General features: G+C 32.7%; 3 protein-coding genes across 3 annotated transcripts; 1 reads left to right on the forward strand and 2 right to left on the reverse strand.

Annotated features, from left to right (window-relative positions):
• Positions 1-8,169: 8,169 nt before the first annotated feature.
• Positions 8,170-14,843, forward strand: LOC127811888 (CDPK-related kinase 4-like). Its single transcript, XM_052352086.1, is given in 12 exon segments — positions 8,170-8,468; positions 8,471-8,826; positions 10,632-10,762; positions 10,970-11,011; positions 11,120-11,228; positions 11,437-11,515; positions 12,650-12,946; positions 13,107-13,216; positions 13,438-13,542; positions 13,710-13,772; positions 14,137-14,304; positions 14,387-14,843. Coding segments are annotated over 12 exon segments (1,776 nt in total). The 5' UTR covers positions 8,170-8,290; the 3' UTR covers positions 14,525-14,843.
• Positions 14,844-18,777: 3,934 nt separating this feature from the next.
• LOC127809596 (auxin-responsive protein SAUR32) lies at positions 18,778-19,729 on the reverse strand. The gene has a single exon (XM_052348512.1). It carries the CDS (start codon positions 19,367-19,369, stop codon positions 19,025-19,027), a length of 345 nt encoding a protein of 114 aa, XP_052204472.1. The 5' UTR covers positions 19,370-19,729; the 3' UTR covers positions 18,778-19,024.
• A 5,355-nt stretch (positions 19,730-25,084) lies between these two features.
• Positions 25,085-26,101, reverse strand: LOC127794480 (uncharacterized). The gene has a single exon (XM_052325597.1). The coding sequence runs from the start codon at positions 26,099-26,101 to the stop codon at positions 25,085-25,087; it is 1,017 nt and encodes a 338-aa protein (XP_052181557.1).
• Between the last annotated feature and the right edge of the window lie 1,280 nt (positions 26,102-27,381).

Raw genomic sequence — 27,381 nt, forward strand, 5'->3', positions numbered from 1 at the left:
CTTTCTTTAGCGAAATTGAACCACATATTGGCTTTGGCAAATGGTCAACTATTTTATAAAAGATGTTGACTTTTTTTAACAAACTGTCGACTGTTTTTAACAATAAGAAGACAATTTTTGTAAAAAGTTGACACTTTACAGTTACAATCAATTGAAATTGAACAAAAATTGAAATAACAGAGAGCGTGAAAAAATTTATGTCGACAATTCATAAAGACTACTGATTGTTTTTGCTGAAATGTTTAAAACGGTCAATAGGTGCCCCAAACTGGTCGACAGTTTTGCCTTGCTTATCAACCCAAAAATCAAAAACACAAAACTATTGATAGTTCCACTAACATGATCGACAATTTTGGTTTCAAATAAAGTATTTCTTGATTCTTTAACACATTTAATTTCAAAACAAATACAAAAAATTTGATTTTAAAATAAATATAAAATATTTTGTAAACATTGAAAGCATGTATCATTTGGCAACGATGAATTGATCATTTTCATTATCAAAAATATAAAATATAATTTATTTTCAAATGACAAATATATAAGAATTTTCATCATTAAAACATCGTCAAAAACAAAACAACACATCTCCTAATTTTGTTCTCTTTATTTATTCTCTGCACTAAAATCTACAATTGCTACTATCATCAATCTCCTTTCTCTTTATTTCTTCTTTTCAACCTTATTTTGTCTTTTTTTTTTCTTTCAAATTTATTGGATTCATCTAATTTGATAAACCTAATTGTCGATGTTCAATTTCAGCCGACCCCGATTCGTCTTGGGCCGCGGTGAATAAGTCCAAAGTGCAAAAAAAAAGAAAAATAAAGATCTCGAACGTAAATCGACACTAGAATTTTTACATGGTTCGGCCAGAACGATGCCTACTCCACGACCGCACTTTGATTATTCCTTCAGAATGGCGGTGTCTGATTATTCTCTCTGCCCCTCATGATATCTATCATTCTTATTTATACTGAGGGGATTTTACAATTTAGATAACATATAGAAATACAATGATTATATAATGGGGGACAAACAATCATTATCGTCTACACAAAATCGGGAGTGAGATCCTCATTACGAGGAGCATGGGCTGTTGCAGATAAAGTGAATAGTCTTTACCTCTAACTTCTCAGCAGTTTTACCACTTATGCGAGCTGACGGTTGTAGGCCAGCGACCTGGGCGGTCCAACGAACTGAGGGTTTTATAGCGAGCCCGTTAGTCGATCGTTGAGAGCTCACTAAGGGGTTTTACAAGAGCTCGCAAGATACTTGCTTTACGGGCTTCGAGTTTCGGTGATGTATGGATTTCATTTGACGAGGTCGCCGAAATTTTTCAAGCTCTGGGTGATTGGGCCGGCCCATTGGACTGAGCCTGGCCCATAAGGGGTGATGCGGGAATAGCGTATAACACTAACAGTCTAGGTTTGTTTATTGCGGTGTTGATTTAACACCATAACACCTTGTGGTTGAAATGAGAGGTGAGTAATATTTCGATTAAACCGAATCAAATCAGCCAAAAATATCAATTTGGTTCAGTTTAAACTATAAGTTGATTCAAATCAATTTTCAAGTTTAGCAATTTAGGTTATTCCGGTTTGGTTCAGTCTCCATATTGAAAAGAATCAAAATAACCAAAGCGATTAAAATGTCAAAAACAATGTTGTTTTGACCAAATTTTTGGTTTTTTAGTTTATTCAATCATTTCAATTTTATTTTCTTTTTTTCAAAATTATTAATTTATTCTTTGAGTATTTATTTGATCAATTCAATTTAATTTTTTACACAAATTCAATCTATTCAATTTGAGCAAGTTACCAAATAGATCGAATAATGACCCATACTTGGGGTTTTATAACTTGAGTGATGAGTAGTAGAAGCTTATTTTGTTTTTTAATTTTAACATAAAAGATAATATAATAATATTTGCATGTATAAAGATTGCATTGAAAATATATTTAATACCTATAAAAATGTAATATGTTTAAATATGTATTTTTGTAATTAAAATATATTAGAAAAAGCACACCATTTTCTATAAAATTATGATATATTTAGGCAAATGAGTCATTTTGATAATTAATAACCACTAGTACCTCATTCATAATTTGATATACCAATTTTATAATAGTTATAATTTTATGTAATATCTTATTTATCAAATGTGAGACAATATTATTTAATTATATATTTAATTTTATCAAATCACTATTTAATGATTACGCCAAACAACCTCTTAGTGTTACTTGCTTCCAATCTTATAAATTGCTTCTAGAGTACAATTAGTAGACTTACCTTTTACTTTCCCAACCCACACGGCGTGTTTATGTAACGGTTCTCTATCTAGTTAATGATAATTTAACGTTTTAGTTAAATTAAAATAATTAAATAAATTAGTTAAAATTGATGATTCAATTCAGTTTTTAAATTTGATAATTTTAATTATTTTAGTTTGAAAAAAAATTAAAATAATCGAATCGATCTAAATATCAAAAGCGAAGTTGTTTTTACACTCTGTTATTTTAATTTTTTTATTTTTTCAATCAATTCAATTTTTTTATTTATTCAATTTTAAAATTTATTCAATCAATTCAATTTAATTTTTTAACACAAATTTAATTGATTCAATTTGAGAAATTTAGTCAATTTGAAATGCTCACCCTTACCATGGTCTATCCCTCACAAGTTGACTCTTTTGGCCTTTTGTATTTTGATTTTTTATAATCGTTGGCAACCTCCTACTTAGTTAGGAATAATTTGATAATGTTGTCAGCAAATTTCATTTCATTCTATTTTATCATTTTTATTTTAGTCCATTAATTTTCATTTATTTATGAAAAATGAAAACTAAAAATATTATTTGATTTTGTTATGAGTTGTGAAGAAAATAAAAGTGAAAATTAAAAACAATGTTGATTTTCTAAATATGTGTTTAACAAAAAATTCATGTTGGGTAAACAAAAATTAAATTATGAATTAGAAAAAAAAAATCGCTAGATCTATTCAAAGTTGTCAAATCTACTCGAGTTCTTCGCGAGGATAACGAGTATTGTTAGATTTTACTGAATCTACTCAAGAACTTTGTGAGGGCGAACAAATCTACTCGAGTCCAATGGATTTGTTGAACTTTGTCACAAAGATGGTTGGATTTGTTTTAGAAAGACAATCGAATTTGTTTGAATTTGTAGATTTTCACTGTGAGGACAATTAGATTGGTTTGAGTTTGTCGAAAATGTCAAGGCGATTAGTACCAGCCAACGATAAAGAAGGCCTTCTTAGTTGGGTGGGGGTGAAAGGAAGAGAGAGGATTATGACGACTTAACTTTTTGAGTAATAATGAAAAAAATGAAAGTGATGGATTTTAAGCCCATTTCATCTCGAAAGTTCTTATAAAAAATTTGAAAACAAAATACAAAAACAAACACCACTTCCATTATTTTTATTCCAAAACTTTGAAATAAAAAAGAAATTTTAAAAACTACAATAATCGTATTGTTCATATTGTTTCCTTATGAGACCTCATTTTTGCCTAGTTTTCTCATATTGTTTCATACCAATGCAAGTTTGATAATTATCTCAGTAGTTATCTTATGAGACCTCATTTTGTTTGTACAAAGAGTATAGTGGTGTGAAAAAATATAGTTTAACTGAAATAATCATATTGAATCAATTAAAATTGTTAGTTCAGTTCAATTTTGATAAGATTTGATTTTAAAACCTATAAATTTTGATTATTTCAATTTTTATATTTTAAAAATTTGAAATAATTGGTTGGTTGAATTTCAAAACAACGTCATTTTTTGCTTATATTGAGAAAGAAAAGAAAAATAACAGAGAAACAAAATAACGTAGGAATAATTGACTAAAATAATCGTTCCTTTCACATTTTCTTTGGACCTTTGCAATTATAAGATTTCCATCAACTATTGTCGTCTTTACCGATCTCGATCATTTTTCTTTGTCGTCTTGACCGATCTCGATCATTTTTCTTTGCTCCAACTAATAACCTCGTGAGTCCCAATCAATCCACTTACCCTTCCCTTTATTTGATTGACGGCTTATGACTTATCCACCATTTCATTTTCTCTTTACTCTAATCGGCAACTTATAATCGACCCACACTTTCCTGTTCTCTTTACTCGGACCAACGACCAACCTCAACCTATATAAGTGAGTTTGTAATTCTTATAGTTATAGTTTCATTTTTTAATCATTCAACTTGAGATTTTCACTTTTCAATCGTTTTAGTATTGAATTTTGATGATATATATATATATATATTATGATGGATACTCAATTATCAAAATATGGTTGTTTGTGTTGGGTGTATTTATTTTCTTTCATGTTTTGCATTGTTGCAATTCATCGTTACATTGTTGTGTGTAAGTATTCCATTTTTTCGTTTTAATTTTTATGGATTTTTTTTCCAATTTATTCAGTCAATTTAATTTTTTTTATTTGTTCGATTTTTTAATTTTTGGTTTGTTCAATCAAGCTAATTTGGTTTTTTACAAAATTTTGATTTATTCAATTTTAGTATTTTGATCAATTTGATAATCGAACTAACTGAATGCTCATCCCTAAAATTGCAATATTGTACCAAAATATTGTAACAAAATTGGTATAATATTGCAATTTTATTTTTTTTATCTCTACATATTTTATTTTTTGATTCCCTAAGTCAAGGTAGTGGCATCACTTAGTTGTTTTTTTCATTGAAGTATGACCTGTCAATGGACCTAATACTTTGTTTATGTACATGATTTTATTTTTGACTTCAAACTTCTTATTTTTGTTTCTTACAACTTAAAAAAAATAATTATTTATAAGTCATTGCACGTTTTTAGTACACCAAAATAATAGTATTTACGAGTTTTCCTTGATACGATTTAGGATGTCGGATTTCAACATCGCCAAGCTCAGATTAAACAACCCATCCGCCTTCTGATGTCTTATAGAAATTATATTTTTTATAAAATAAGAAATTAATATCTTTAAATTCTCAAATAATTTGAATTTGAATTTGAATTTGAACGCCAGTCCAGCCAACTTCCCGAGACTTAGAAGTTTCTGTTTGGCAACTGAGAAAATTCCAACTTTCCCAGCTGACTTGTCTGCCTTGTAAAATTTAAAGTCAGAAATATTTATTTATCTGAAAAAGAAAAGTCAACTACGTATATAATACGAAATAAAAATAAAAAATATATAATTTTAAAAAAAAAGAAACTGAAACGTAAGAAGTGTGTAAATAAAACAAATATAGGAGTCATTTTATAAATATAATTTTTAATATATAAAATTATAAAAATAGTTATTTGGTCTAAAAATAAACATAAATTTTATAATACATTCAAATAAATTTAAAAAAAAATTAAAAATTTTGAGTTAGAGAGAGAAACAAATTTGTTTCTAATTAGATAAAATTTGTTTTGTGGACGAAAACACATTTCTAAATTAGAAATGTATTTTCAATATATTTATAATATCACAAATGGCCCGAAAACGTTTTCGGAGTTGTAGAAAAGGTTTGAAAATATTTATTTTGTATCTTTTTATATTTAAAAAATAAAAATATTTCAAAAATGTCAAAAAGATACTTTTAAAATATTTTTGTGCATCATAGATCACTGTTTTTTTACTAAATTTCTATAACAATATTATTATATTATTCATCTTTAAATTTAAAACAACTCCGTGGCGGACGCTAAGGTTAACCCAAAACACCCAAAAAAAAGGGGGGGGGGAAAAATCACTTGCAACAGTGACTCAAACACGAACCATTTTGTCAACCACTTTAAACATGTATGGTGCTTGAAGCGGTGCCAGTGCCACCACGAACACGAAGGGACAATAATTCCCTTAAAAGGGAGTCATTTTGGGCCGTACACGTGTGCCTAAAAGAGTTTGAACAGTCATTCAAATAAGTGAAAGCACAAATGATCATAACAACTAGTAGTTAATTATTTGATGGTTCATCTTGCTTGGCACACGAAAGGTCCATCTTCCCCAATTTATGAGGGCAGTGAGGGCAATGAAGCTGATGAATGGACGAGGCCTTTGTGCCAGAACAGAAGAAAGCTGCATCCCTGCCTGCCTGCCCGCCCGCCCGCTTGATAATGGAGTTTCGAGTTAATGTTGTCTTTGTTTCGGTTGTTGGCTGGCCTGGGAAAAAGCTATTTCACATTCAATTGTCAATTATCATTTACCAGTTTGGACCCAATTCAGGATTGACCAATCTGTTAAAAAAAAGAAAAACCCAAATATTACATACAGTTTACATATAGATTTTTTTTAGGTCAAATTTACATTTTTATCTTTATACTTTCATTTTTTTTTGTGTCGTCATTTTATTTTTTTATTATTTTGATTACATTTTTAAACTTATGTTTTCATATCAATTTAACCTTTTTATTTTGATATTTTTTGTGTGATAATTTAAAATTTTCATTATTTCAATTACATATTTAAATTTGTATTTTTCGAGTCAATTTAACTCATATACTATATATTATTTGTACATTAGTTAATAATGACGATAAGACATCATTCTTTTTTTGCAAAAATATAAAAATAATCTTTATTGGTACTCCTTAAAGACTATATGCGATAAAAAATATCTCGAACTTGGGATTAAGATAGATAAACACTACGAATTCTAAACTCAAGACTATGCTCCTATAAAATAACTTACCTAAGAAATTGAATTTGGCCAAAACTTGGACATAGGCCAAAATCACTTCTCAACGAAATCAACTCATAAGTTTTAATCCAACTCTTTATGTGTCATGATCACAATTTGTTATTAGCCCTCCTCTAATTATTCGCTTGATAAAATTATAATCCTTTACCAACAGATTTCAAGGGTAAGATATTTTATTAATTACATTATTATTATTGTATTATTATTGTGTCACTCTTTATTGAGTATTATGATTGATTTGATAGTCAAATGACATAAAAGACAATCTCTCTCCTTTTTTTTTTTGTTTTTTTATAAACCAAACAAGTCTCCAACAAAGTCAAAGCTAAATAAAGTTGGAAATAACTCATGGTCACGTAAAGCTAGCCCAAAAATATCACATCTAGATATCAAACATTTAAAGCCCAAATAACCTTATGAATTGCAAAATTCATAATTCAAATTGGTGGAAAAAGAAACCAAAAAAACAAAAATCAAGGTGGGGATTGGAATCTGCACAGGATCTACTACGGTAATCGTGGGTATTTACACAAACAAAATACGTGGGCCCACAAAACGAAGCTTGATCCAATGTTTTCTTTTATTGGGCGTGAGCCCCACTTCACTTATTATTAGTTTATTAAAATAATCAACAAGAAAGAATTGGAGCCGCGTGGAGGAGGGGACAACGAGAAACAAGGAAGCAGATGGGTTGACAGTTCTTTTGATTATTGTTTCAAAATTAATTAAATAACAATTACCTAATTAGGTAATAAATTTAGCCACCAAATGATAGCCCTAAATGATAAAGGTCGGTTGACGTCATTAATTTAAAATATCTATGATATAATAGTATTTTATTTAAAATTTTACACCATAATATAAATAAATTATTGGAATTGATGTATGATAACAAATTTATAATTGTGGAGGAATGACCGTCTTGACTTTTTAGTCTCTAAAAAACTTGCAAAATAGAAGATAATTAAGAACACGAGACGTCTTTCACGTAAATTCTCTTATATTTAATATAATTTTAGTAAAAAATAAAAAATATTTAAATAATTTATATTGAAACTATTGCGTAACATGACTGAAAGTATGATTATCAAATTATAAAAGTTAAGATTAACAAAGAGTAATCTCGTTTTTTAAATTTATTTATTTTTAATTTTTTAATAAAAATTTAAAAAATGAGTTGACGCACATTTCAAATAGTTTTCTAAAATTATATACTTAGAATAAGGGTCTCGGAAGGGCACCCGAAAGAAACCTCCAAGAAAGTCTCCCAGAGACTACTCTCTTAGGACGATGTCAAGTTTTTGAAATTTCTTTTTTTTTTTTATCAATTAAAGAAAATAATTTACAGAGAGTCTGGGTGAAGAAAAAAATATTGTTTTTTGAATTTTGTGTATGTAAAAATACATTTACTGCAGAGCCACCCGCGGGTCTGTATCAATTTGCTTTATATATTATAACAACATTTCTGTCTATTATATAAAACGTTCTCTGGCCGGCGAGGTTGTAGGATTTTCTCGAAGAAAGTCATCTGTATCTACCTTCCGATGTGTGGACTTTGACCGATCTTGATCGGAACAGTCGTCGCCGTCGATGGGGCATTGCTGCAGCAAGAATGTTTCAGTGTCAGTCGACGACACCGCCGCCGTCACCGCCGGTGGCTCCACCGCACCCGACAACCGAGCCAACTTGCCGCTCCGGCCCGCGCTACCTGTTGCCAACGGCACCGCCGAAACCCCGTCCAGCAAGAGCACTCCAGCTCATTCTTCTCAGCCAGCCCATGGCAAAGTCCGTACCCCGCCGGGATTGCTCCGTCGCCTGCGAGGACTCCGAGGAAGATTTTCAAGTGGCCTTTCCCTCCACCGTCGCCGGCGAAGCCGATCATGTCGGCGATTTTGAAGCGGCAGGGGCCGCAGAAGCCGAAAGAGGGGCCGATACCGGAAGAACACGCCGGAGAAGCGGACATCCAGCTCGATAAGAACTTCGGCTATCCGAAGAACTTAACGGCGAAGTATGAATTGGGGAAGGAGGTTGGTCGAGGGCATTTCGGTCATACATGTTGGGCCAAGGGTAAGAAGGGAGAACTGAAGAATCGACCTGTGGCCGTGAAGATAATCTCCAAAGCTAAGGTTTGTGGTCTTTCTTCTAATTCACTATTTTGCTGGAATCATTTGGTCTATAGAGCCATATACTTCAATTTGAATTGATTTTTTGAGGTTAGCGTATGCTCGATTTAGCTTCAACATCCAAGTTGTAGATTGGAAATCCTGCTAAATATGGTGATATGTAGGGATCACTTTGATATTTAAAAACAGGTCCCTTTTCTTATGGTTGACTTCTATTATTGGGTTACACAAAGAGTCTTGTACTGTGAGCTGTTACGATGCTCTGGTTTCTCTACGGCATGGTGGGAAATGGAGCCTCTCCAAAATTCTTGTTCTTTTGAGATTAATATGGTCAAAAAGCATGTTAATTAGGGGCGACCTGGTTGCATATTTCAATGATGATGTGGTGGTCAATTACACTTGAGTTCCTTGAATGTTATTAAGTGACAACCCCAAAGAAAACTTGAAGGTAATTGTGTTATTTACAGAGCAGCTTCTGGGATCCCGTCCCTGTGTATTATGTACCGATGGGATCGAAAGGTGCCCTTTCATGAGTTTGGATCTTCCAGCGAGATCCTTTCCCTGCTTAATGAACCAGATAATTCAGGAAAAAAAAAAAAAAGGGAAGCCCGTGATGTCCTAATTCATAATTGAGTAAAATTGCTGCATTATTAAATTTTGTCGTAGAGCTTAAGCATGCATTTTTGTTGATAAAGATTCCCTGCAGGGCAATTACAGTGGATTATCTGGGCTGCAAATGACAATCACTGTCAGCCGTTTCAACTCTTTGTTCATTCTTTTTTCAATCAAGAATCAACATACTCAAGGAAGCATGCTATGCTATTTGTAATGAAGCTTCATCTTTTTTTTTCAGATAATGGTGATGAAGCTTCTTAAATCTTTTGTTTTGTCTCGTCAATAATCTTCTGTTGTAACTCGTTTCTCTCTCTTTTATACAAGGTTCAAGTGCCTCCTTGCAGGTTCCTTAATGCATTTCGTTTAGATAAATAAATATTTTAATCAAAATGATTATGAGGCTTTGTTACTTAGACCATCATTCCATTTGTCTACTTCTTGTAACTAGTTGCATGAGTTTACAATATTAAAAGATAACATTAACCGGAAAATGCTCTTCTCCCAAGCAATTGATTGCAATTCATGTTAGCATCTTTTGCAAAAGCCTTTCCATGTAGTGCGCTCATATTTCCTTAACTATCTTTATTTTCGATGAACATGGAGATCTTGGCAAAGTTCAAACTTATGAATTAATGAAAGTAGTGTGATTGTGATCTCAAATGCGTTTCGTATATTTCAAGGAGTATTAGTCATATATGGCATCAAATACTTGCTATGAAGATCAGTAGAGCAAAAGAGCATTGATCAAACTGGAAGTGTACTCAGCATTATTTCATCATGAAATTCCATTTTAGAGCTTGACTTTTGCATTACCAATTAACATGTGCCACGTTGGACATTGATTCATATTATTGAAATGTGGTTAGTCGACACAATATCCTCTAAACAAAATTCTTAATTGATACTGGATGCAAATGCTGTGATTTAATGCTTTCTCTACATATACGTGTAGAATTTCCTCCTCTTATTTACTAATTTCCGCCTTTGCAACAATATCTTCGATGCTATGTAGTTGAGGTAAAAGTTTTAATACTTTCCACTACTAGATGAAACCTATCAACTATTTTACCATGTTGAACTCTCTGCCTGGTCTTTTTTTTCCCCCTATCCTTTAGCCTCTGCAACAATATCTTCTTTGAAGTTCAAGGGCACTAATTTCAACAATATCTTTGATGCTGTGTGTTCTTTAACAGATGACAACAGCAATATCAATTGAGGATGTTCGTAGGGAAGTGAAGATATTAAAAGCATTGTCTGGACATGAGAATCTGGTCAAATTTTATGATGCCTTTGAAGATGCCCATAATGTCTACATTGTAATGGAGTATGTTTTCTCTTGTAATATGTACCCAAAAAGGTTCAATTTGTTGGGACTTAGACACTTGTTTTCCACTGAATTGCATGTGCATGTACATATAAATGCCTTAGAAATCAATTCACTTCCAATAATATCAATTTCTTCCCAGATCTGGATTGTAAAAGGCCAATCTTTGAAGTCTGTACTAAGACATTCATGGTTTTGTCTTAGCAGATTGTGCGAAGGTGGAGAACTACTTGACAGAATTTTATCCAGGTAGAAATTGAAATACTTGAAATACAAATTTGTACCATGTGGCGTTGTGCAGTTTTGCTATCTGAATATGTGGACTCCACAGAATAAACCTCACCGTTTTTGTTTCAGAGGTGGGAGATATATAGAACAGGATGCTAAAGCTATTGTTGTGCAGATATTAAGTGTTGTTGCGTTTTGTCATCTTCAAGGTGTTGTGCACCGTGACCTAAAACCAGAGGTATGATCATCGTTTTTCCCATTATTTTACTTCATTCATTTAGTTTGAACTATTTTATTTTGGAAATAAAAATTGTCTGTAAGATCATAAATTTGCCTGTTGTAGGTTGATATCTATTTCTATCGTAAGATCATAAATTTGCTTGCTGATGTCATTTTTTTTATGGACATTGTTTACCAACACTTAACATGGTGTGATTTCTTGGCAGAATTTTCTTTTTTCTAATGGAGATGAGAATGCCCCGATGAAGGTTATAGATTTTGGTCTCTCTGATTTTATTAGGCCCGGTAATGTCTGACAACCCTTTTATTTTTCGTCTTATTTTTTCAGTAGGTCATATCTTCTCTGCTCAACTGGTAGTTGGTAACAGTATTGTTGTGATTGTAGACCTCCTAAATCTCCACATTGGTATGATATTGTCCACTTTGGGCCTAAGCCCTCATGGATTTGCTTTTGGATATTACCCAAAAGGCCTCATACCAATGGAGATATTGTCCACACTTTATATGCCCATGATCTTCCCCTTATCTAGCCGATGTGGGACTTAGTTTGCACACCCAACAATCCTCCCCTCAAACAAAGGACCACATCATTGTGATATTTTTCTGAGCCTCTCCTTCAACGATTATCCATCTTGTCTGCTCCATCGAGATCAATTACTCATCTTCACCGTGGGCAGCCAACACGTTTATGAAGTTCTAGAGTACTCCCTGTCTCAAGAGCCTGCTCCAAATAGAGCCCAACTATGGATCCAATCGTGAGATTAACTGGGCCCACCACCTTTGTCTGGCATTTTTGAGAATTTCTTCCACACATTCTCCTGGCTAAGTCTGGGCCTGGGCTCTGATACCACTTGTTGTGATTGTAGACCTCCTAAATCTCCACATTGGTATGATATTGTCCACTTTGGGCCTAAGCCCTCATGGATTTGCTTTTGGATATTACCCAAAAGGCCTCATACCAATGGAGATATTGTCCACACTTTATATGCCCATGATCTTCCCCTTATCTAGCCGATGTGGGACTTAGTTTGCACACCCAACAAGTATATTTTGTCATAATTCATTTTACATATTTGTGGCCTATGTGATGTTTTTGTCTGTTTCAGTCTGTTGTCAATGTGATTCACAGAAACGATTTTATGCTTCAATATCATCAAACCTTTTGTTTTCCAAAATAGAAAGCCCTTTATACCAGATTAAGTGTTCTCTTTTAGTGATCTTACTATGGTTAGAAAGTTCTATCAATGTTGCCGTATTTATTATGAGTAATTTAGAAGACATCGTGGCCTGTCATATGCTTCTGATGCTTTCCTTATCTTCAGCTACATTAGTTTAAGATGTTTCATCATTTTCTTCTTATCCATATTTGTCTTGCTCCTATGCTTGAATTTGAATAAAGAACCATTGCACTTGGCACAGATCAACGTCTCAACGATATTGTTGGCAGTGCGTACTATGTCGCACCTGAAGTACTCCATAGATCATATAGTCTCGAAGCTGATATCTGGAGTATTGGGGTAATAACATATATATTGTTATGTGGAAGCAGACCTTTCTGGGCACGAACTGAATCAGGAATTTTTCGTTCTGTGCTAAGAGCTGATCCGAATTTTGTTGATTCACCTTGGCCTGGGATATCAGCAGAAGCCAAAGATTTTGTCAGAAGGCTTCTGAACAAGGATCACAGGAAGAGAATGAGTGCTGCCCAAGCACTGAGTAAGTCCTTATTGAATTTCTCATTTCTGTTTTGAATGGCATGGGAAATGGAGAGGCAGATCCTTGGCATTTGTTACTATGCATTCATTCTTTTGCTGATAGTAGCATCTGGATATCTCTTATACTCAGTTGAAAGTAATGGACATCTCTATGAATGCAGCTCACCCATGGTTGCGAAATGAAAATTGTGCTGTGCCTTTAGATATTCTGATCTACAAATTGATCAAGTCATATGTATGTTCCTCACCTCTAAAGCGTGCAGCCCTTAAGGTAATTACCTGTCATGCAAGTGAGTGATGCTTCTTAGTGAAATACGCTGATAATTATTGATTCACAGGCTCATGCCTGTATATGGTTTTGACAAGCGATTTAAGTGCTGGCTTGCTCTGTGTTTTGACTAAGGCTGCCATTTCATAGATAATTGGCAGATAATGCTTCTTGTTGAAGTCTTAAAATTTCTGTGCTCATTTTTTTTTTCTTAAATTTTCCAGGCTCTCTCAAAAGCCTTAACGGAGGATGAACTTATTTACCTGAGGGCTCAGTTTAGGCTCTTGGAACCAAAGGATGGTCGTATCTCACTCAATAATTTTAAAATGGTTTGTTCTGTTTTTTTTGTTTGAATTAAGATTGCGTTGAATCAAGAATTTATAGAAGCCAGTTACACAGTGTGATACCTTTATGTAATAGAAGTACCTCCTGTGTTTTCTTGGTATTTGATTTCCTTATTTCCATTAGCATTTAACTGTTTGAAAAAATTGTGCAGGCTCTCACGAAAAATACAACGGATGCCATGAAAGAGGCTAGGGTTCCCGATATTTTGAATGTGGTGAGATGACTCTTCATAGTTTCATTGACAAATTTAATATTTAGTTGATATGGACATCCCAATAAAAGTATTTTTTTTTTCTGTGGTTTTTTTTTTTTTTGGGGGGGGGCTTTCTATGTGCCTAATACTTTACTTTTATCATTGAAATTTCCAAATGGTTTGGGTTGAGCAACTCAATTGCTTTTTAAGGTAGTTTTGTGTCTGAAGCATTATGCCTAATAATTGTGATGGTAATGTTGGTGAGGCACAAAGAACCATTAGGCAGCCCATTGAACTTCTCATATTCTGCACTCTATAGTCACCTGTATTTATGTGTTTCCACCTGGCTCCTATATGCTTAAAATGCTTGTAATTTCAATTGAAGATGGAGCCACTCTCGTACAAGAAAATGGATTTTGAAGAGTTTTGTGCCGCGGCGATTAGCCCATATCAACTTGAGGCTGTCGAAGGATGGGAGAGTATCGCAAGCACTGCATTTGAGTTCTTTGAACAAGAAGGAAATCGAGTAATTTCAGTTGAGGAATTGGCTCGGGTATGTGTTCAACTCACGTAAGATTGTTTGCTTGCTTGCTTCTTGTTCGTTTTTGAGATAATGAACTTCAATATTTTTGCAGGAAATGAATTTGGGCCCAGTTGCTCATTCTTTACTCAGGGATTGGATTCGAAGTTCTGATGGAAAACTCAGTTTCCTAGGGTATACCAAGTTATTGCACGGTGTGACAGTCCGAAACACCAATGCTAGACATCAATAGATTTACTCTTTGTACCAACACAGAATTTTCAGTAGAATTTATTTCCCTGTAAGTGTTCTCATTCCCTTTTTCTCAAAGGTTTTCTGAAGAACCGTGGTGTAGAAATGAGAGTAGACCGGCTTGAGATTGTCGGGCCAATTTTTTTACCATTCCGTTTCATCCCTCTTTCCCTACCCTTGTTTGCTGCTAAAGTTAACTACTTATCGGTTGTACCCGATTGTTCTATTGTTCCAATGGGATCATTCCCTCTGTTAATGTAAAATTCCCAACATATTGCGAGCATACTCTATAAATATTGTATTGTAGATTGCCCTATAAATGATCCTCCCTCCTCTTCATTTTGGATGCCGTTTCTGGGGACTTTATGTTGTTGTTATTGTTAATAATTGAAAAGGACTGCCATCCTTATTGTATGTTGAGAACCCATCCTCCTCCTCTTTCTTGTCCAAATTGAGACTGGTACAAATTTATTTGGTTCAACTGGGCTACAAGTCAGATAAAAGAGGAATTTTCCTGTTTGGGACCATCCTCTGTAGATTTGTTGGACCCACCCTTGAATTGAACTGGTAAACAACATTGTTTTTGAACGTCGTTACAGATTGCAATTGTAATTGGGAAAGGATAAAGCTTACGACTTGAAGACCCAGTTTGATAAGATATATTTTTAATTTGCGACTCTTGCAAATGAAATTTACAAGCATTCCGCAGGTGTGGCTGAACACCATTCTAAGTCAAAGTCGTAGACAGTGATGACTGGTCGTCCCTATTATATTTTCTTATAAATTTATTTTCATGGTTTTTTTTTTTTTTTTATAAGAGTAAATTATTGTACTTCACTTGTCTCACTAGTCATACCATATTATGTGCTCTATTTATCAAAATATGACACATGGCTTGCTCATTCTTTGGGTACAATTTATTACCTGACAACCAATCGTGTTACGCCCGTGGAGGTTGCTTGTTCGTTCTTTTGTTACTTGGAGAAACGGTTTATACTCGAGATATCATGTTCTGAAACCTAAAAATTTTAAGAAATTTGACCAATATAAATGATAAGGCTTCAATAGGTAAATGGATTTGAGATTTAGTTTTAGAGAGTATCAACGTTCAATTTAATTCTTTTTTCAAATATTGATTTGATAGACAAAAATTATATCGCGAGAAAAATTCTCGTCCTTACGAGAGTTTGAGTTTAGTTGTTGAAAAGAATCCGGAGGGGGGGGCAGGTAGTTCAAGTAATTAAGTATTAGTTTAACTACTACTACTACTACTACTGTATCGATAAAAGTGTTGTTTCTGTTGGAGTTTGAGGGTACTTGAAAATTGTTAATGGTGGGTGGGGTAGTTCAAAGGTAGGTGTCCAATACAAAGAGAAATTTATGCCCAAGTATATTATATCCAGGATGTCAATTCTCACCTTTATATAACCTCAAATATAAATCTTCAAATATATATATATATATAAATAATTGGGGATTTATATTGGCTACTCATCAACATTTATTTTTGCGTCATTTATTTTTTAATTAAAATATAAATTTTATTTTGTATTCATTTGTAAATGAATAGGATATCTATAAATAAATATTTAATATTTTAAAATTATTATAGTGATATTTTATTCTTTTTGTTATGATTTTTTTTAATTTAAGTTTTTTTTTATACGTAAAATTTTTGTATTTAATTATGTGTTTGGTGGTTTGTTTTAGAATTATTACATTAATATTAGCCTAGAATTAGATTTTTTTGGTCTTTTAGTTAACTTTTGTCAATGACTTAATAAAATATAAATATATATATGTAGGTATGTAGGTGAAAATCTAAATAAAATTGATAATGGGCATGCAGGAAGGTCCCAATGTAGCATCAGGCCGCGATAAGAATTAAGAACATAATAATGACGTCGGGTATTGCTTCGACCATATGTTTAATATGATATAATAAACTATATATATATATATATATATTAAATCTTCTCTCTGTGGGTGTGGGTACGCAGCCTTTCTTTCTCTCTTTTATCTCCTCCTGCTGTTTTAACGTGACATGACATTAGATTATGAATTTTGAAATTAAGACAAAAATGTTTTGTTTTGGTGTTATCCAGCAATGCTACGTGTCAACTAACAAGAACTCATATGTTAGTTATGAAATATATTTAATAAAGAAATCAACAAGTATGCAATACAGACAGGACGACTGTAATTAAGGGGCTTATTAAATATATTCATGCATATTTTATCTACTAAGAAATTGTAAAGAATATTCCAAAGCTAATTGGTGCAAAGCTCACCAAACCAAACCTTGTGCCGTGGCTGTGCTTAATTACTCTGTTACGTTGACTAGCTCGTATAAATATATATGTATTATCAAGTGAAAAGAGATATAAAATTAAGTATGTTTTATACTAAAAACTAAAAATGTCGTCGTCAAATTATTTAGAGTCTATAAGAAAGAAAAATATATAGTCAGAAGCATATCTTTTTTAAATTGAAAGTCTACTTATTTATAACAAAGCATAGACTAATTCTAAATCTCTTTGAATTAAGACTTTTATAGATGATGTTTATCCCAATGAACAATTCTGCACTGCCCGTGAAAACTTATCAATGACCTTATCGAAGTCAATTTTGTGCGATATTTGAACTTTTAAAATATCACCATTTTGAGCAATTCGGCAACAAGCAGATTTTATCAAAAAAAATCGCCAAGGTTAACCCTATTTCGAGTAAAGCACAGCAGAAAGATTTCGAGCAGAGTATAATCTCTTTCTTCCTCCTTCCTCCTCATTGATAGCCTCGTCATCGACAGCCTTCTTCCTTCTCGTTGACAGTCACAACCCGCCACGACCAGTCTGAAATCTTCACCTGCCTTCAGTCTTTTGTTTGGTTAATCTTCTCTTGCTAGAGTTGAATGTGCTTGAATTTATTCCAACATTTTAAACGCTTATTAAGATTAAATTTTTTTATGGATGATATCTATTCTTTTTATAAAATCTTTGAAGAGATTTTCGAATGTAAAATTTATGATTTGTGGGCTATGTGAGAACCACACCGAATAGGGAAAAACTATACCTTTTAATTTAAAAAAATATTTTGAATTTTTAGGTTTTTTAACGAGACTTTGTTTATAACACAAATACAATTAAATAGCAAAGAGAAGCATTTGAAGGATTTCTCTTTATTCTTCGGAGATGCATAATTTACTAAAATAAGTTTTAGATCATTTTGTCAATGAGCATATATATATATATTTAAATAATACTATTATATTACTATAAAATGAATTGACCATTTTTTTATTTTAAAAAAAGAAAGTCAACAATTTTATTTGGGAAGTTACGTATTTGATTGTCGGAAGTTGTACCCTTAATTATAGATGCAGTAAATTTTAGATAAGTTCAAAAGATCCAACACAACTACTCGACAATTTGAATTTGAATTTGAATTTGAATAGAAGAAATAAAAATCAACTCCCACAATTAATTAATAATAATAGAATAAATATAGTACACGTATATATACTCATAATTGACTTAGAGCTATATATATATATAATATACATGCTTTTGTTTCAAGAGTTTTATTTTATGCAAACTCAGTTAGAAAAGAAAAGAGAGGCCAATTATGTCCTTAATTTGGGCTAATTAACTTAAATAAGCATAAATCGTTCTCAAATATTACACTAAGTACGTCTGAATTTTAATTTATTATATAATTTTATAAAATATTAACGTGACTAATAACATGACCTACTAAATAACACAATAATTATTAAACTTTATAGAGAAGTATAAAAATATTACTGAATTTTACATTAAAATATAAAAATGTTATAATTTCGTTAGTCTCCTTTTAATAATAATTGACATGAGTAACTATATATAGAATTGTATACTAAATTAAAATTTAATAACTATTTAGTTATAAATTGAATTTGATTATTTTTTTTTATATTTTAGTGCATAGATAGATGAATGACTATATATTTATGTGGCTAATTAATTAGCTAGAAACAACATATATATTATTGAGAGCTTTCTTATAAGTATTAATTTGATTTTAACAACCAACCAAACAAACAAAATTTAATGCTTCTCTCGAAGCAAGCAATTGCCCCAAGTGGGGGTGGGGGTGGAGCCCTCTCTCTGTCTCTCTCTTCCCTCTTTTCAACCAGTTTCATGCCTTCACATTGATGACAGATATATATAGCTAGCTGGAAACAACCAAAAAGAAATAGCTTTAAAAAAAAAGAAAGAAATCAAAATATTCGTATTATTATTATATTGTTCTTGAATTTTTCTTCAACAGCAACGTCTACAGCTAGCAATGCCAAGATTAAGAAAAAAAAGGAAGAAATTAAAGATCAAAATTAAACAAGAAGCTAGGCAAGGCGAATCAAAGATTTCCACAAATTTACATGTGACTCGATCAAGCTTCAAATGAACAAATCATCAGGCCGTACGTGACATAACATGATGTTTTGATCAGAATTAAATTTTAATCAAACCCTGAAGCAAAGAAGGTGGTGGTGGTGGTGATGGTGGCGGCGGAGGTGGTGGTTTTCACGATCGATCATGCCCTGGACATGCCGGAATTCCTCGACGTGGCAAGGAATATTGATGGGTCCTTTCTGATCAAACCCATATTCTTCCTCAGCCTCCTTCAGCAGCTGCATGAACAAGGGGTGGTTAATGTAGATCACCGGAATAACGAACCGCTGCTGCTCCGCCCCTTGACCCACCGTGACGGCCAAACAGCCCTTCGGAATATCCTTCCTCCCGCCGTGGTGGTGGCCTCCGGGAACATGCAGATGAAAATTGAGCAGGTGATTGTCTCCACTGCCCATCTCAAGAGAATTAATAATTAAAACCCCGAGAAACAGCTATAGCGTGCGAGAGAAAAAGCGAAAGAAAATCTGGAACTGGGGGGGTTACAAGAAAACGAAAACGTGGGAGAAAGGCCAGGGATCAGAAGCGGAGATGGCTAGCTTGAACAGGGTTAGAGAAGAGTCGGTTAAAGATCTCGGAACGTTGCTCATCATAAACTGTTTGTTTCAGAGGTTAAACACATCAACTTGGTGACGAAATCTCAAGAGGGTTTATCCGGCCGGGACGAAGAAGATATATATATATAGGTTGATTCAAGGGCCGGGGGTGATATATAGAGAATAATACTAGCTCTAGGGCTTTCTTGGCATAATAGAAAAGACGGGTATTCTGGAGAAGGCAGAACTTCTTAGGAATGTGACAACGTGGCGTGTGTGATTTGACCAATTTGCCGCCGGAAAGAGGGCTTGTAATTTCCTTCCTTCCCCATTTTCCATTTGCAACGGGGCAATGGAAAACGACTATTTCCAGGTCAAATATTAACGCTCCCGGTCCCCGCCGGCCCCCTCCTCCCCCCACTAATCATAAGTAAAGAATATTATTATATTATTATTATTATACCGTATAAATTTGTTTTGTTAAGAGGGTCCGTTTGGCAATGACCCTTTCCACTGCGGATTATAATTGGCCACCAGTACTCTTAATTATTAGGTGCCTGCCTTCTATGGTCATGCTCATCTCTCTATCCGCCATTTCTATAATGGAATCCTCGAGGTCATATTTTTGTTTTTTTACTTTGATTTTTTTATTTGTATAATTATTTAATTTTTATTCTATTAATTATACTCATGAATTTAATTTTTAAATCAATTTAATCTTATGCACTTTAATTTTTTTTTCTTGCAACAAGTCAAACCATTCATTATTTCAATTATATATTTGGATTTGTATTTTTTAATTAATTTAATTTAATATTTTTATGTGTAAAAAAATAAAATAACACAACAAAATACACTTTATTCATATTAAAAAATAAAGATTAAATTGATTCAAAAATATAAATTTAGAAGTGTAATAAAAATAATAAAAAAATTAAATTATTATATAAAAAAATATTAAAGTACAAGATTAACTTAATTCAAAAATATAAATTTAAATTGTAATTAAAATAATAAAAAATTTAAATAAATATAAAAAAATAAAAATATATGGACAAAATTTATAAGTTCGTCCATAATAAAATTCTTATTTTTTTAAGCTTTTTATTTTTAAAATTCATCCCATTTATTAATTTTTTTGGAATTTATCTGTTTTTAGGATAATAAGGTCTCTTTGAAAAAGTAAAAGCTACTTTGTAAAAGTAAAAAGAATTCCGAAATAGAACAAAATCTTATTGTATGGTTAAAGCAAGTGGCCAACTTAGCAATGAGAGAGGAGCTCTCTATTGGATTGGAGTTGCGTGGGCGCTGTGGGGGTGAACTGATGCGAAGTCACGTGTCATTACACGTCAGCTTAAAGGGACAGCCAATGGCCGATCCGGAACATGTAGCGGTTCCTTTAGACGGAAGACGACGTCATCTCACCCGGCCGGTTGTGCGGTTGCTCTGGCGAAAACTGAAAGGGAAAAATACCATTTATACCCTGGGAAGTTGGGGTTTTATCCGGTACCGATCCGTAAGTCACGGGCCTGACGGACGGAGCCAGCCCGGATGAACCCGATTTCGTGCCGGATTTTGCTGCATTGGATTCTCCCAAAAGGTTGGATAATCATGTTCCTGTCAAATTCATTTGATTATAGTAATTCTATCTTTAAATTTTAAGCTTTAATTAATAATATTTCCTCCATCTTATATACTTTTGTAATTTATCAAGATTTTTTCATTTATTAATAATTACTATTGCTTTTCAACTACCTAAATAGTGATGATATAAAAATTATATTACCATAGTTCATCTTATTGATGAAAATCTCACATTTATTGAGGTTTTATTTTAATAATATTTTGGTCAAATTTATATTTTTATTTATGTATTTGTATTTTTTTTTGTGTGATCACTTGAATTTTTTGTTATTTCGATTACACTTTTGAACTTGATTTTTCAAGTGAATTTAATATTTATATTTTGACTTTTTTCGTGTGATAATTCAAATTTTTTGTTATTTTGATTATATCATTAAATTTATATTTTTGAATTAATTTAAGTCTTGTATTTTTATATGTACAAGAAATATAAAATGAGATGACAATTTTTATATGTACACATCATACTTTATTCATATTAAAATATAGAAATTAAATTGACTTGAAAATATAAGTTTAAGAGTGTAATAAAAATAATAATAAATTTATATTTTTATATAAAAAAATATCAAAATACATAGTTAAATTAATTTAAAAGCGTAAGTCTAGAGATGTAATTGAAATAACAAAAAATTTACGTGTTTATATAAAACAAATATAAAAACAAAATATATAGATTTGACCTAATATTTTTATATAAGAATATTAAAAGTCAGTCGGTACAACGAAAAAAGAAAGGTCAAGGTTCAATTTTGAGGGTTTTGGGGGGTCCTTAGGAATTGCTTAGGGACAAAGCAAAGGAGGGAATAAGACGTAATGACGTGCGTTCTTATTCTTTACCCTAAAGCTCAGTGGCGCACATGAAGCTTTGCACTTCTTATGTCTCCTAAATTTCAATTTTGAAACTGAATTTTATTACTTGATTTTAGTAATTATTTTAAAATTTTGTGCTTTTAAAGTTACTAAAAATAAATGGACAATGATTGGGGAACTCAGTGGATTTTTTAAACTTAGGTGACATGTCAATATTTTATTCCTTCATTAAATATTAATCAATAAATATTAAAGGTTAAATTTATATTTTTGTTCTTGTAGTCATGCTTTCTTTCTTTTCTTTTTTTTTTTGTGATTACATAAATTTTTTATTATTTTAATTACACATATGAACATAATTTTTGAGTCAATTTAATCTTATATTTAACCTTTTTTTTTTTGTAGTCATTCGAACATTTTATTATTTCAATTATATCCTTAAACCTGTATTTTTAAATTAATTTAATCTTTATACTTTTACATGTAAAAAAAAGAAAGTGAGATAATAAAATACACGTTATATTCTAGTTATGTCAAAATATATGAATTAAATTGATTTAAAAATATAGATTTAAGGTATAATTAAAATAATAAAAAAATTAATTTATCACAAAAAAAAAATCTCAAAGTACAAGTTAAATTGACTTAAAAATAAAAATTCAGAAATATAATCAAAACAAAAAAAAAGTTCGAGTGACCACTAGAAAAAAATGTGAAAGTAGTAAAAATTTAAGTTTGGCCAATATTAAATGTTAAAAATTAACTACTAAATATTAAAATTTACTAAATCCAAATAAATTTAAAAAATCCATTAAGTTGCCAATTTTGTCCAAATATTTATTTTGGACAAAATAAATAATTGTTTTTCTACTTTTTGCAATTCTGTTAGTTTATGGTAAAGGTCACAGGCTGGGCCTATTCGGCGGGCTGTTCTTAGGCCCATTTTCCACTGAAACTGGCCCAAGTTATTTGGGCAGAGAATATGATGGACTTTTTTTTCTTTTATTTATTTTTAGTGTTTTTTCATAAATATGTTAAGGTTATTATTTCTCCTAATTAATTAGAATATCATATATAAATATGACTTTGTGATAACAATTCATGAGTTGAGATGCCAAAATTCTCACAAAATCACTTTGGTTATATATATAGGTTTAGGGTGATGGAGCGGTAATATTGTCCTTATTTTGGTTTCAGGTATTTGTTTATATAATAAAATAGATAGGTATTGATCAACCATATCTAATAGGTCAAATTTATATTTTTATCTTTATTTTTTATATAATTATTTAATTTTTTATTATTTTGATTATACTCTTACTACATATGTATTTTTAAATTAATTTAATTCTTATATTTTGATTTTTTTTTATGTGACAACCAAACTTTTTATTATTTCAATTATATATTGAACATGTATTTTCAAGTCAATTTATTCAGTTATACCTTGACGTGAATAGAGTGTGACGTATAATTTGTCATCTCACGTTAATTTTTTTTTACACACGATAGTACAAAAGTTAAATTGACAATAAAATACAGGTTTATATATGTAATTGAAATAACAAAAATTTTGAGTTGACGCATAAAACAAAAGAGTCAAAGTAGATAAGTTAAATTGACTTAAAAATTAGATTTAATGGTATAATCAAATAATAAAAAGTTCGAACGGGCACTTAAAAAAAAACTTGAAAGTATATGAGTGAAAATATAAATTTGGCCAAATATAATATTTTAGTTAAAGGTGAATTTTAAATTCAAAATATATCTAAAATTTCTTCAATAAATTACAACTTGACAAATGGGAGAAAATGAACACCTTTGCCATAAGTAAAATTAGAACTAAATGGTTTAACCCCTAAGTTCAACCTTATATATATAATTATTCATTTAGGGGGTGTTTGTTAATTGAGATAAGAAGGAGAAAATGTGGAAAGCATTTTGAATGTTTGGTCTTTCTAATGTGTTTGTTAAGCTTATCTGATCATTTTTAAAAATGTCCTCATGTGATCTCTTATCTCGCCCTTTCAAAATAAATTTATCTGACTTTCCTCATCGGATAAATTTATCTGGGTCTTTCAGAATAAAACTCAATTGCTTATATGCCACTTATAGAATAGTCAATACTATTTAATACATTTTAAAGATTTAAATTTATTAAAAAATTATTTATTTAAGTCTTATAATTAATATTATTTAATATATTTTTAAATTATTATATGTTTTGACAATTTTTAAAATTTAAATGACATTATTCATTTCATTGATTTTTAAGATTTAAATTTCACTATCTCTATTTTATTAACTTATATAATTCATTTCACCAATTTTTAAATTATTTTATTTAATTTTATATTTTATTATCTATTATAAAAATATATTTTGGCCATTTTTAATTATTTAGGTGGAATTATTGTAATTTTAACAAAAAATATTTCTACTTTTCAACTCTTTTTAAATTTATTTTTGAACATGAATTTAGAAAATAAAATATTATTTTTAATTTTAATTTTTTTGACAATTCATATTAATCATAAAATATTATTTTAATCATAAATTTGATAATAGGGATATTTTGATAAAAAAAACTCTTATTTTGGTATTTATCATATGTATTAACAAACACATAAAAAAAAAATACAATTATTAGCGAATTTCAAAAAATTTAACAAATACTTTGATAAAAATATTAAAATACTTTCTAGTCTTATCTTAATTATTCTATTCAAAATACATTCTAATCTTATCTTTACACTTCTTATATTACTCGGCGGCACTCAGAAAGAACAATAGAAGAAATAAACTGATGAATCAGATCACCTTTGGGAGGATGACTCCGCTGTGCATATGCGGGTCCATGGAATGCCATGCCCCTTCGATATATAGATGATATAATCACTTGAGATCAATCAATCCGGACAAAATCGTGGAGGCATGGCAAAACTACGCTACTTTAAGGGCACGGGCACAAGAACGGCAGATGCCGTGCTCGTGACCAGGAATCAGTTCTTCTATTATGTATTGACCAAACTACCCCTATGGTCATTGTAGAATGACCGTCATGTCATATATATCTCAGCCGGGAACTCTATCGATTTTTTCTACATCCGCCACTTCCGGTTACTCAACCTCCATCGGCCGCGGCGTGACACTGGCGTCCCACTGGCAGCAGTCTCCGCCGGCGGACAACGCGTCGGTGATGGGCTTAATTACCAAAACACTCTCGCCCACGGTAGCGCAGCACAGAACGCAGACGAACTTGCCCAACATGAAGCAGCTGTAAATGGCTTCTTCCGGCCGGAAGAACGAGGAGAAGGCCAGAAAAATCACCTGCATCGGCAGGGAAATGAGGATGGAGAAGGCCAGAGCGTGGATTCGAAAGCTGGTGCCTTTGTTGATCACCAGCGAAACCACCCTCCAATACGAGAACAAGAAACACAGCGAGAGGGTAATCCCAAACCCGGCGAAAACTATGGTGCTAAACAACGGGTAAATGCAGAGTAACGACTTGTGGTGAAAGGAATCAATGGAGAAAAGCGAGCTCGAGAAAAAGACATATGGCACGTTCGCTTCCAAGGGCGAGAAGAAAACGAAGAAGGCCTGAAGAACCAGAACGGGTAAACAAAGAAGGAAAATAACGCCGATGGCCCATTGGTTGTTTGTGTTTCTATTTTTGATGGAGACATTGAGGAGGAACAGGAGAGAGATAAGGAAGCCGGGCTGGAAGAAACCGAGGGAGAGGACGACGTGGAATTTGCAGAGGTTGGCTTGCTGCGAGAGGCGGTGGCTTCGGTGGAAGGAGGGGAGGCGAAGGATTTCGGAGAAAGCGGAGGCGGCGACGAAGGCGGTGAAGAGGAGGCGGACGAACCAGAGGGAGTTGAAGCCTTGGAGGTGATGAGAGGTGCGGGATTTAAGGCGAAGCTGGAGGATGAAGACGAGGGAGACGAGGGAGAAGATAATAAGGGAGGCGATTAGAGACAAGGTGACAACGTCGAAGGCCGAGTCGAGAACTGGGAATGCTGGGAACTGCAGGAGGCTTCCGTGCCCGTCGCTCAATGGCGATGGAGATGGCGCAGGAGACGGCGACGTCAAGTCCCGTGGCGAGAATACCGGTCCCCGCGCCGCTGCGTTTCTCATAAAGGCGCGGCAGCGGCGGTATATGGCGTGGATTTTGCATGCAGTTGCCAATGCATAATTTTTTTTCTCTTGGGGCAATGAAATTTTCTGGGTCAGGGTGAAGAGAGAGAGAGAAAGGGAGAGAGAGGGATGGAGAGGGTCAGGGTACAGAGAGAGAGAGAGAGAGAGAGAGGAGGGGCCAAATCTTTTCTCTTCTCCTAACGAATGGAAGGTAAACCCACCCGGAAGGTGCCCCTGAGATCTCGGTGTTGTACGGTCGTGGACTGGTGCTACCATAAAACTTGGAATATTCCACTCAAAAGTAGTACCATTCATTATTCCTTTATGCCCATAAACTAATTAAATCATGAAAAATTCTAAAAAAGAGCTCGACAGGCTTGATGACGAGGTTATCAAAAGAGGAAAACAAATGATTTTGTCCCCACAACCTGCTCCCTTCTTCCCCTCCCATAGATTTGCCCTACCCCTACTACTCTTGCCTCCCTTGCTATAACCGTCGCTACGTCTTGTTGTCGTCGCCTCTCTGCCATTGCTAACTCACCTTGCCTCGCCGACAATCGATGCAGCGACTGTCGGCGAGGCGAGACAACAATGATAGAGTGGCGACGGAGACAAGGTCAGGTGACGACAATGATATGCGATGGCGAGATGACAACGACCATGGCGGGGGAGGCGAGACCAACAAGGCAGGGGCAGTGGCCTTCTTTGCAAATTTGCAAAGCGAACGGGGGCAAAATCGTATTTTTCCCCTCTTTTTGTGAGCCGTTCGATAGGCTTGTCGGGCCCTGAAGAACGACTCTTAAATCATAGTATGCCACATCTAAATGATTGTATTAAAATATTTTCTTCCTAAGAAAAGTGTTCCTTTTCCTTAAACTAAATTATACACTATGATTAAATCACCTAAATTCTATGTTCGACTTATTTTTTTCTTTATTTTATTTTATTTTTTTACAATAAAACATAAATTATTCTATCTAATACATCAAGGACCATATTGTATTATATGTACCGACGAGATGCATAAATTTGACAACCGAATCGGTTAAACTTCATATATTGAATTTCATCATCGATTATCAAGGCATTACAGACAAAAGAAACCCGAACTTCATGAAACTCAATCGAGTTTTATCTAGAAGTGACAATGGTAAATTAAGTAAGGGTATTTTTATCATTTAAGACCTTCAGTCATTCTCTTACTGAGTTACTTATACAAATAACATTTTTCATATATCAATTTGTATTGGTTTACAAGAATCTTTTTTTGAACAAACTAT

This window comes from Diospyros lotus, chromosome 1 (genome assembly GCF_014633365.1).
Source record: "Diospyros lotus cultivar Yz01 chromosome 1, ASM1463336v1, whole genome shotgun sequence".
Lineage (NCBI taxonomy): Eukaryota > Viridiplantae > Streptophyta > Magnoliopsida > Ericales > Ebenaceae > Diospyros > Diospyros lotus.